The sequence below is a fragment of the Astatotilapia calliptera genome, chromosome 1 (assembly GCF_964374335.1).
Source record: "Astatotilapia calliptera chromosome 1, fAstCal68.1, whole genome shotgun sequence".
NCBI classification, from domain to species: domain Eukaryota; kingdom Metazoa; phylum Chordata; class Actinopteri; order Cichliformes; family Cichlidae; genus Astatotilapia; species Astatotilapia calliptera.
Window position 1 is genome coordinate 30,697,226 of NC_137422.1, and position 12,813 is coordinate 30,710,038.

The following is a 12,813-nucleotide window of genomic DNA, read 5'->3' on the forward strand; positions in this document are numbered from 1 at the left end:
TTAATAACCCACGTGCAGTGATGTCCACATGAGATAAAGTTCCGTGTTACACGTTTCATAATTACTTCGTAATGCATTCTCATAATGCATCTGCTATTTCCAACACATTGTGCACAGTGTTAATAACTTGTTCCTTATGTGTTCATTCATCCTTTGTGCTAAAATAATCTTCTCATCCAATTCCATCCATAGATCCTTCATCACACACTCTGGAGGAAAAAAAGCAGAGACTAGACTTCTTTGTTGTTGCATTGAGCATGTGCAGCATTGTGACAAAAAGAATCAGCAGATCCTTCAGGCTGAAACTGTTATCAAGCTAAATTAGCCCACTACATACTGCAGGGAGAGGTCACGCTAAACAGTTGAAGCATGCAGGAATGCCTTTTAAAATAGAAAATAAGCAGGTTCAGGGTCACTGCAGAGGTACAGCAAACACTATGTATTTGGCAACTAGAATCTCGATTTGTGCATTACCTGTTACCTTTCTCTGAACTTACCACGGTATGCTGTAAGTGCTCCATCTGTTTAAACGCAAATTAGAAGATATATAAAAATGACTTGTTGCTCATGGCAATAACTACTAACCAAACAATAATAAATTCGGGTTTAATAGCAGGGTTGAGAAATACATCTGATAGCTATTCTTTTAACACACTGATTAAATTAGGTTTTGCAATCAAGTAAACAAAGCTATTCAGACTCCTCTGGCCCTGAAAACATCTTACATTAACAGCTCCATGAGTAAAAGTCTGCAAATCACACAGCAAACAGGTGGAGTAATTCAAGGATTAGAGGATTCATACAGCCTAGTTCCCTCCGGGCAGCATGCCAGTGGAAAAGCACAGTCCAGGTACTCATGAGGTGCATGATGCCATAACTGGCAGATCTGCAGAGAAGCTCATTGACAGATGAGCCAATGCTGTGCGTGCAGAGGTATGCAGCCAGATTCAAAATGCAGGTGCTTTGACTTATCAGCACCAAGAAAAATTCAGGATTGAGATAAAACAGCAGCAAGGAGAATCTAACCATGCTTGAGCCAAATTTAGGATGGAAGATTGATTCAGTTTTATTCTTAAGCTTTTTATTGAGCACACGAGCAGCAAGTTTGAATTTACAGCTTTTAAAGTTGGACAAAGAATGAATTACAATAGCAATTCCACATACAGAGATAAGACTTGGAGTTTTTGATACAAGCATACTCATTTTGTAGTCATAAGAGTCAGAAAGAAGCAAGCACTGCAAATAATTATGGGGGGGCGAAAACAGATCATATTCAACAAATCTCAGGGTGAAACTACACTTTCTCTGCTGTTCGGCAGCAATTACAGGGCAAATCGAGGTGTACACATTCTAAAAAAAAGTTTTCTGAGTTCAAAACACTGTGCTTAATTGCTGAATAGTTTGGGGAAATGTATCATTTACAAGCTACATGAATGCTGAGTGTTTTCATTTCACAATAGATTGTTGTTGAGAGCAGAACATGCTGATTAAAGGTGCTAAAATGTCAAGTATAGAGGGCTCGGATTTTAGGTGCTGTCAGCAAACCAGCATGATTTCCACTGAAGTGCTTTCTATTCATCAAACACTCAATGACAAAGCTGATGACAAAGGCATTGAGGTTAATTTTGAGGTAACAATAAATGAAATGCTTTTGTGGTACATTTCTGTGCAGCAGGTGAACATTTGAGTTTATTTTGTTTGACATGGGCATTACAATAGCACTACAATTAACATCAAAGTGCAGGCATCAAAAGCACTGGATTAGGGGTTCATACTGTAAAGCTATAGGTCTAAGAAGGTTTATCTCATTTTAAAATGAATCAGCTACTGGATTTAGGATACACAGCTTGGTCTGAGAGGATTCTTTGGTGCACGTGGTGCCTTTTCTGTCTCAAGTCTCTTTCATGCTACAGGCTCATTCCAAAGGATTGTTTAATTTTGTCTTAATATAACATGAAGCAAATTTTTTAACACCTGTCTGAGGAAAAGCTTGGTGGAAATAAAGACAATTTCCAAACTATGAACAAACAATTATAGATTTATGGATCAAAAGAGAGTAATGGCAAGCTGTAAAGGCAAACTGAGTAAATGTTGGCTTTTGTTAAACTTCCCAGTGGGGGGCAATTCAGGGGCATGCGAAACATCTAGAGATTTCATATAATTGGAGTCGGTCTATTCATGTACTGTGTCTGCAAAAAGTAAGACCATTATCCCCTCGTTGCATTTTTTTCCTACAAGTGCAAAAATATTTCTTTTTCAATATGCATTCATGACATAAATATGCAAAAATGGCAAAAGTGCACATGCTATGTGTTCTAATTATGTTAGCATATAAAAGTCCAGCCAAAACAGAACAGGTGATACGTGCACTTTTTGCTATGTATATAAAGCTTAATATACATTATTACGCATCATTTTTTCAGAAATGTAACTTTTAGCTTTTATCCTAATTATTTTGCCTTCGTAAGCTTACCTTTGGACACAGAGGCCTTTGGAGGTAAATGATAACAAGGACATATTGGAGGTAAAATGCACTTTATGCTACTTACTATAGGACTAAACATAAAGTAAAGGTCAAGTTGAATTTTTGTAAGCGCTTGGTCGTAAACGAACAAGAAGTAGAATTAGATCTTGATTCCAAAACAGGAGTTAGGAAAGTAAATGCAATTCAATCTAAGAGAGACATAATTGCACCAGATATTGCTTAAACTAATCCATTAGCTTTAGAGAAGTTTATCATTAACTTGAGGTCATGAGGTAAAAGTCACTACAGTTGGCTATTGATTCATTCTCTGGAAATCTTGGCACAACATAAAAAATTTAGTAGCAATTCTTAAATATATGAACCATTGTTCAGAGATTTATGATTGGATCTTTGTGGCTGTTAAGGTTAAAAAATCTTTTACCTAAAACTGTTTATTCTCTTTCACAGGTGGTGGGTCAAATCGATAAACTAACGTCTGACTTTGACTTTGACCTGGAGCCAGATGACTGGACCGTGGCCACAGCCAGCAGCACGTCCAGCAGTGAGCGGGGCTTGGGAGAGGCCTTCCGATTGGACTTCCTCAATGCAGATGTCCTTTCTGACAGCTGGGAGTTCTGCAGTTATCTGGAGGCTGCTGGTGCAGCCGCTCGCAGATCTTGCGGGCAACCAGGAGATCCACAGCAGGAGATGGGTCGTGGGACCAACCTCACCCAAACACAAACCCCCACCCCACCCCCCACCACTGCGTCTGTCTACTCTCAGATGAATGGCGGGCTGCCCATCCCCAATGGGCCACGCATTATTACTCCAGATTCATCGAGCGAGGAGGCCAGCAGCTCCACGCACAGCCACAAGACTTCCCGTACCTCTGGCACAAGAGAAAGAGTCCGCTTCAGTGACAAAATTCTGTACCATGCATTGTGCTGTGACGATGATGAAGAGGAGGAGCAAGAGGAGTTACAAGAGGATAAGAGTGGCTATGCTACACCAGATAGCGATACTGAGCCCAGCCTCCTGGCCAGCTCAGTTGCCCCCAAACGTTCTTCCTCTGAGCACTCACTCCTCCATAACTGTCTGGACCCTTCTTATGTCTCCTCACCTGTGAAGGGGACGACAGGAGCTCACACACTACCCAGGAAAGGTCTCTTAAACCCCGGCTGCCGCAAAAAACTGTTACGAAATAGCAGCACACAAACTGTCTCTGACAAGAGCACCCAAACTGTACTGCCCTATATTCCAACCAAACAGAAAACAAAGGACCACTGAGAAAGCCCGAAGTTTATCGTAAAATCTCATGAAGGACTGTGCATTATTTAATATTAAATACATAGCTCATAGATTAATACACAAATAAATTAATTACTAAATAAATAAATGATATATGGGAAATCACTTGACTACATAAAGTCATTCTGAGGCTCAGGGAAAACACGATGAATTGAAGTCAAACAGATCAAAAGGGTGAAAAGTTAGAGGCAGATCAAAAGGTTCTAATTTTAAAACACATACTGAGTGGACTCAACATGTTGGATTATTTCAAATGATTTCAGAGATTAAAAAAAACAATCATTTTTCCCACAACATTTAAGTGCTTAAAATCACAAGAATAAAAATATGAAAAGTTTATTTCCCACTCCTCACACCACACTATAACTTAAAAATTGCTATAATGTGGATACAGAAGGTTGCTCATTCTGTACACTGAATCTGTATAAACACTGTCATTTTTCATGTTCCAGGGTTTTAAATGTTAATGGGATGGTTGATTCCAGCAGGGATATGTATCTGGATGCACATGTCAAGCCTCTTCTTCTCACTGATGTCAACAAATGATTCTGAGTGAAGAGCCGGAGAACAACACTATTTATCTGCCCTTGATTTTATAAACACCAAATCCGGCGCTCTTCTCGATCTGCTGGAGAAGCTGCAACACATAACATAAAACTGACAGAAAGGGGGGAAAAGAAAAGAAAAACAGATATATACATTGTCATTTCAAAAGGTGCAGTTTACAAAGGTGCCATTTTCAATTTTTCTCTTCCTACCGGTGACGTCATTAGGCTTAGGATTTGAGCTGAATAGCAGTCCACAAAAAAGTGCTAAAGGTTTTTGTCTCTTCATTCAGTTGCCCAGTGGGGAACTGAACTCAATAGAGCAGCATTTTATTCACAGGGCTGACGCCAATAAGCATTCCTGATCAATATGTTCGAGGGAGGTTGCAGTGAGAAGTCTCTCTGCTGAGCATGCATGCCACTCTCCTGGGATCTCTGAACAAAAACTCACAGTCAGATCTATTTACTTACACTAAGCGAAACAAAAATTAGAACTGTTGCCCTAAAGAACTGACATTTCAAAAACTGTGTGTCCAAGAGTGAGAGTTGATGGTGAAAAAACAGAGACCGTTAACGTTCAAAGATTTTCTTCTACAAAGCAATAATCTACCCTGGGGAACAGCTTTGTGAGTATGGTCCCTGACTTGGAGTTTCAAAAGAAAAAGTTAAATGTTGCAGTCTTTATAGGAAAACCCTCTTTGTCTCCCATGAAGCTGACCTTTTTGCCTCTGATGACCATAACCTTTCACGGTAGGAAGACTCTGCTTGCAGTATACTATTCTACCATACACTCTCTTATTCCACTTAATAAAAAAAAAAAAACATGAAATATTGCAAAAAATATGAAGTAAATAAGCTTTGTATTCAAAGGATTACCCTAAAGACTTTATAAAGAATTATTCCACATTCCCAAGTTGGTGTTGTTTATTAGCATAAACAAACAAAGCTATGCCACCACACAGGAAAGACATCAATTACAGGAAAACAAACTAAGCCCTTATTTTGATGCCTACACACCTGCCAGATATTACAATGCGTTTCCACTCTACAGGTTTTATAAGTCATATCTGCAATGAAATCACTTTTTCAAATATAGACCTGTTTGGCACAGGCATAGAATACATTATCATTGGGGACAGATTTTAGAGTTTTGGGCAAAACATTAGCAACGTCTCTTTTGCCAACAGGCTCATTATTCATCTCTAATAGGACAGAGCTTTGTCCTCGGTTCTCTGTAGGACAAGGGTGGGAGGCATCCAAAGGTTATGAAAACCTGAGCACACTGATGCCAAATCATCTGCCTACCAGGAAGTTCATTTCATGATGCCACCAGACACAAAAACAGATGTGTGTTTGTGAATGTGTGTGTGCATGTGCGTCTCTGTCTGTATCGTCATTGCCTTTATGTCTACACACTCTCTGAGGAGATGCATGGTATTTTCTGAATTACACCTAACATACAATTTTATATTTCCCTGTCATAGCAATTAATGGGGATCAATACAAATAGACACAGCACATCCCTCTGGAAGTCATTTGGCCAGACTAGTCCATAAGACAAGATTAGACAAAATCTCCTTAACAAGGCTGAAGTGAGTCATGCCATCTGTATTATGACATTAGCAGTGGGCATGCATTAGTTCAAATCCCTAATCAATTTTCTAATGATAGCCAGTGGGACACTGTTGAATGACTGACAAATAATGTGGGGAACAAAAGACTTTAAAAGGTCATTATGGCAGAAATATACATGGGCCACAGTTTCCTTACTCACCCTTCATATATAATTACTATCGTTGCACCCCTATTGAACCGTTCGATACAGTGCTTTCGGTTCGGTACGCATATGTATCGAACAATACAAGATAATTTTATTTACTTTATCAGCTTTTCTTCTGACGATGCTGCCTATGTTATCTGCGTTCGATTACTCCGCCGAGGCTGCACTGTCGAGTGCAGATCCACTGAGCACAGCACAAGCTAGCAAGACAGAAGCTAAGCTCGTTGCAACATGGCAACTGCCTCAACGCTACCCGACATTGAACCTCCCCCACCCTCATTCAGATCTGGCCTTTGGAACTATCTTGGTTTTCATGTGAAGCATGACCCTGATGGTAAGTGTGTCATGGACAAAAGTAAAACAGTATTTCGGATGTGCCACGCAATGCTCAATTGGTGGGAACTAGTGCATTAGCACAGTTAGCTTGTTAACGTGTTGACGCCGTCCAGCCCCACGCACGGGGCGATCCGCGGTAACTCGTTAACGGAGATTTGCCGCGTTATGGCGTTAATGTCATTTTAACGAGATTAACGCTGACAGCACTAGTGGGAACACAACGAATATGACTGCACATTTACGCTGACATCATCTTAGTGCAAAGACAAGTGAAAGCAGACAAAAACAAAAAGCATGCATGCTACAAACTTTACCCGAGTCATTTAGACAGCCGTTAGCACATGATTGTCCTTATGGGGACCTGATATGTTTAATATGCTGCTGAGAATATAGCCCAGAAGAAGCGGATAGTATAGCTTTTATTTTGGAAAGAGCCATTTCTCTGTAATAAATTCTCTTTTCCAAAGATGAGTGATTTCTCGATCAGATGGATTTTTTAAAATTATTATTATTTTGTTGTTTCAGCAACATTAAATTTAAAACTGTACTTTCAAGTTAAAAATCTATATTTATAATTTTAATAAATGACAAATTAAAAAGGCATGAACATTTTTTTGTATCGAAAAAACATCAAACCGTGACACCAAAGTATCGAACCGAACCGAACCGTGGATTTTGTGTATCGTTGCACCCCTAATAATTACCACACTTTACTCTCACTGGCCTTTGTCTCCATCAGTGAGCACAGGAAAACAGATGACAGATCTGTGTTTTCTCTGCTGATTGGTAAGGGTCCGTGAAGCGGAGAGCTCAATGCAGTCTCACTGATTACTATGGATTGGCTAACAGCCGGGGCTACCTAAGGTTGATTTGTTTCATCTTTGTGCCATTGATATCCTGCCACAAGAGCAAACTATTTCTATTGTATCTCCCTCTTTTTTTTTTCTTTACCTGCAATCTCCTTCCATTGCACACACCATTTTCTATTTGTGGCAATTAGTCACATCAAGCATCTTCTAGTGATTGACAAAGAGATGGGATGGTAATTTTGCATCTCAGTTTCTGGTCAAACTAGTAGAAAGTTTTTTTGTCAATGAGTAGAGGATTATGGTCTCCAACCAATATTTAAAACACTTGGATATCAAAGTCAGGCTAAGAACACAACACTCCTGACGAACAGTTTGCACATAGTTACATGGCTCAGTTTTCTACATATATAGGGGAATGCTGCTCTTATGCACACAGAAGTACCAGTAGCAATAGGCTGCAGGATCTATAGTGCCATGGTCAACCAAAAACCAATACCACCATCTGAAGGATGGCCAAACAAAGCCATGTTAACCATCAAGTACCATCTGATTGGAATCAGGGAATGATTAATGAATAGCCATTCAGGAGTAATAGATAAGATACACCTTCACAGGTGATGAAGGACAGGGCCTGTGGCCATGAGGGAGGATCTGGGTGATTCTTGGGACGAAACAGTGCCTTCAGATGACTTGGCACACTGTAATTAAAGTTAATGAGAGTCACTTTTGCATACACCATGCCATTATGATTTATCAGGATGATATATATGTAATAAAAAACAATGGAAGGTCAAAGGAGCCCAATTATTATTCTAGGTCAAAGAGACGATAACTATATGGCCTTGATCAAGTAAAGATACCCAATAAATTCTAGAGTTTGTACTAGACTATGGGTAGGAAACACTATATTAATGTGCACCCTAGAAACAAACTTGACAGGAAATCAAATTACATATTGCCGCTATCACTCTTAATTTTGGGTGGCAAATTGTCCTTTTATCATCTGCGATATGGAAAAAAGTAAAATTACTTGTCTAATGCAACAGTTATTTTTACAGGATGGAGTTACAACATTGCGTCAGTTAACTGAGGTTTGTGGGCATTTGTTTACAGTATGTACCGGTCCCTTTAGATCTTTAGATCCCACCACGGCATTTCAATTTGGTTGAGGTCTGGACTTTTAATGGGCCACTGCAACACCTTGATTCTCTTTTTTTTTTTTAACCATTCTGTTGTAGATTTTGTGCTGTGCTCATCTTCCTGTTGCACAATCCAATTTGACTAAGTTGTAGTTGTGGGACAGATGGCCTCATGTTTCATTCTAGAATACTTTGCTATACAGAGGAGTTCATGGTCAACCCACTGATTGCAAGGCACCCAAGGCCCTGTGGCTGAAAAACAAGCCCAAATGATCATCTCCCCTCCACCTACTGACAGTTGAAATGAGGTATGTTTGCTAATCTGTTGTGGTTTGGTTTTTGAAAGAGAGGTGCAGCCAAACATCTCTTGCACGTCCACAGGACATTGAGGACATTTTGTTCTCACCACCATGGGTATGTTAGCAAATCTGAATTGTTGGAACCAATAACCTGTGGAATTTCCATACAATTTGCTAACTATCCGCATGCTGGCCTTACCCAATTTCTCTATATAAGGAAATGCATACATGCATACCTCCTGGTAAAGCTGAGAAACTGGTGATGATGTTGTAAGAAAGAAGACTGCACATCTAAGGCAAGTAATAAGGAGACAGTCTGGCGGTAGAAAATTCAATAATATTGTCTGAGGTCCAAGGAGGAAGTCAGAAGAGGCACAAGTTTCCAAAGTATCTCCACAGGAATGGAAACAAAACAAAATGAATAAATAGAAACTTTCAGACTAAAAATAACAGGAGTTCTGAATATCATTTCCCCTTAGACACTCAATCTCAAGTTTTAAAAAATTGAATCAAAGATGATATGAAAAACACTAACAGACTAAAAGAAAAAGAAGAATATAGGTAAAGGACAAGGGTCATGTAGTCTGTTATCTCTGTTAGCTCCACATGAGAAACTACATGCAATTAAAAAAAAGAAAAGAAAAACGAAAAAAAAAATCCAGATTCTCAAGCATCAATGCGATGAAGCCAAAAAATTATACCATAGATAACAACATCTAGCAATGACAGTCATTTTTACATGTAAGATACAATGAAATGAGATATGGAATAACAGAATATGTTTAAACTGACTGAGGCTGCAATGTAAATGCTGCACACTAGTCAAGCAAGATAAAGAGATGGTAAAGAGAGAGCTTATCGTTAAAGAGAAGTGTTTGATGTTCCACCAGATAAGCTTCAGGAAGTTGCTGGGGAGAGGGTCATTTGGGCTTCTGTGCTTATGCTGCTGCCCTCACAACCTGGTCCCGGATAAGCGGATAAAAATGGACAGAGGGAGGTTAAAGCCTACTCCTTTCCGTTTAGTATTTTGTTTTCCCTACGTGCATTTTTTATTGTAATTCTGAGCATTTTGCGTGTTATGATTCCTTGCAAAACTGTAAATGATGACCAAAAAGCAAAATTAAGCATAATTACGCAAAAATATTTAAAAACACATTTTTCTGTGAAACACTCGTGCAGACAATTTACGCATAGAGTTGTGCATACCCACCGTTAGTAATTCCTAAAGTTTTGTGGTTTGTTCAAATGCAACTTTGAAAACTGAAGTTATCGTTCAGTTTTCCAGAGAAAAGGCTTTTTCCCCACCTGAATAGCCCAGACAATTAAACTGCTTTTATAACAGACACACATATTTTAAATGTGTTTAGTCAGTTATTAAAGACTAAATCAAGTGCATTTAATTAACAGTATCTGGCAGCTACTTAACCTCCTAATTCCTATCCGGTTGTTCAGTCTGACGTCACTAGCCGTGTCTGGGTCTAAACTCCGCTGCAGGTCCATATATCAAACGATCACTGTGGCATTACTGAGAGTTGAAAAACTGTCTAAAGTCTTTCATCTTTAATAAAATGATCAGCGTTCTGCTCTACCAGGTGTAACAATTGAGTTTAACATCCAGGCATCCATGAAAATGGAATTTATGACATTTAACAGAGTTAGAAGTTAGCAGGAAGTTAGCTCGCTAGCTTCTATCTAAATACAATATAGCATGTCCTGACTGCAGGGTTTTGGAAACAAATTAAAACGTACAGCTCTGCTATCACTTCCAACATAAATGAAGACAGAAAACTAAACAGCAGTGACGTTTGTAGGGTTACTGAAGTTGGGCTAGCTGGTGTATAATGATGTGCTACGTGACCGCTAGCGACACAGCTATGTTAGCATAATATAAACAAGCTAACTTTTTTTCCACTCGATAAAAGTTAACGTGAGTGTTCTCGGTGGTCAGGAACAAATGTAATCGCATGGCAGGATGCTGTAAAAGGACCAAACTTCAGCCAGGAGAACAACTGAGATAATCCATCCATAATACAAGGTTAGTCATTCATATATTGCTGCATGGGCTGGGCTGTAGTTACATCCTAAGGTTTTAAAAACTGAGCTTAAATAAATGATTAGCGGTAATAAAAGCCGAGGGAGGTCAACAGTGATCACTGACTGTTTTAGGAGCTTTTTGAGATCAAATAGAAGAAAATACATAACATTAAACATGTTAACAACACAAAAGCCATATTAAACGCAGACTACTTTAGACCCGGAAGTAGGATTCGTCGCGTCATCACTGAACAACCGGATTGAAGCTTAAAGGGTGTATTTAGTTTTCCTGTTACTGCACAGAGTCAAAAGCCAACGAAAAATGATCATTCCTACAACTGCTCCATCTGGGGAAAGAGAAATACCAAACAGATGGATATAATTTCATTATGTAATGCACTTGATAATAATTGATCAGCACACCCAGGCTAAAGACAGAAAGTTACCATTTTCATCACATTACCTGACTGATAATTGGAATATCTTCCAATGTGAATTTAAAATGTGGCATGACCGAGCAAGGCAGGAGTGCAGAATCATTGCGGAGGCAATTTTTTGAAAGCCAGTTGAAAGAAGAAAAAAAAAAAAGACAGAGAGAAATGATTGTGGCTGAAAAACTAAGAGCCCTCAAATTGAACCACCATAGAAATATAACCTTGTTGCATACTGCATTAAATTGCACACAAATGATGTGTGTAATGACATGCTCAGCTGAGCGAGGAATACATCAAGAGACAATTGAATTGGTCCAGAAAAATATATAATTACAGGAAACATTACTGACACACTGCGGGAATGGGAGATGCATGTTACAGGGAACCCCCATGAACACAAAACAGATATTACCAAGTTCTTACTAAACTACGGGAAGGAAAGAATAATTTAGAGAAATCCATTGTTAATTGAGTGTCAGTCTGAAATACTACCTAAGTGCAGGTCTGTGCATATAGATCTAATTCTGACAGCGCATGGAAGTCAAGTAAAAGCAGCAGCAGCCTTTTCTAGACAGCTCTGGTTTGGCAGTCTGTCAGCATTTCCATGAGATCTTACAGGTAAAGGCCAAGAAGGCAGGGAATTGCTGACAGTTTAGCACTGCAAGACCAACAAATAAGAGTCAAATGATGATAAGACAGGTGCAATGTATACGGCAAGTCCCCAAGTGCCCCTTATTTCACCTTACAAAGGGCTTTCCCAGTCTCTCATATTTAGTACTTTCTCCACAGTCCACACCCTATACTCTCTCTCCTTCTCTCTCACACTAACACACGCAATTACGTCCCTCTGTTCATTCTCTCCGCTATCCTCCACTCCTCTGGCTGTAATGAGCTCTCCGCTCTAGCCCAGGAGGCTCTAACTGAGGTCTTCATCAAAAACGCAGATATTTTAAAGGTGGCAAGGACAGGTAAGAGTCATTCTTTTGCTGTTCCATTGTGGAGCAGAAGGGAGGGGGAGAAAACTACAGTTCAGCTGTGCTACACGACCATGTACCATAGACTGATTCCTGCATTCTGTTTGCAAAAATGAGAGTGGACCTTGTAAAAAGGCTCTGATTGCAATAATTACAACTGTACTTAATGAGAAGAATCTTTTAGCATTTTAACAGCTTCCCCTTTACTCAAACTATAAAGTGGGTCACCAGACAGAGAGAAGTGCCTGCATGTTGTGTTACGCTGCTGTGCATTTCCAATACATTATAGCAGTGATCACTCTGAAATGACTGCAATTAGTCAAATGTCAGGCTTGGTTTGTCAGTGAGCCACCATGAGTGCACAAAGTAGCTCAGAGGTATGTCAAAAGATTAATAGCTGAGGGATTTTATTAAATAAGGTGCTAGAAGGAAACTGAAGGAATAAACAAAATTAATTACAACTTCAGTGCTTTCGTGTAAGTTTAGTCCATAATTAAGCACACAGATTTTTTTTTTTGATTTTTTTTTAGGCTTAGCCAATTATTTTGTTGGCCTGCCATACTTTACAGTCATAACTCATTAAAGCTCATTACTACTCTTATAATACCATGCAATTATTGTTATATTTACTGGACAAAAAAACTAGTTACTGTTAGATTACAAAGGTGAATAAAACACACAAAACAGTAAA

At 39.2% G+C, this 12,813-nt stretch overlaps 1 protein-coding gene across 5 annotated transcripts in view; it reads left to right on the forward strand.

Annotated features, from left to right (window-relative positions):
- Nucleotides 1–3,874, forward strand: part of insyn1 (inhibitory synaptic factor 1) — a 46,078-nt gene extending 42,204 nt beyond the window's left edge. For all 5 annotated transcript variants that reach the window (XM_026172811.2, XM_026172801.2, XM_080299945.1 and 2 more), the window contains one exon: nucleotides 2,933–3,874. In XM_026172811.2, coding sequence (XP_026028596.1) covers nucleotides 2,933–3,751 — 819 coding nt within the window. In that variant the 3' untranslated portion in view covers nucleotides 3,752–3,874. The remainder of the gene's footprint in view (nucleotides 1–2,932) is intronic.
- The last annotated feature ends 8,939 nt before the right edge of the window (nucleotides 3,875–12,813 follow it).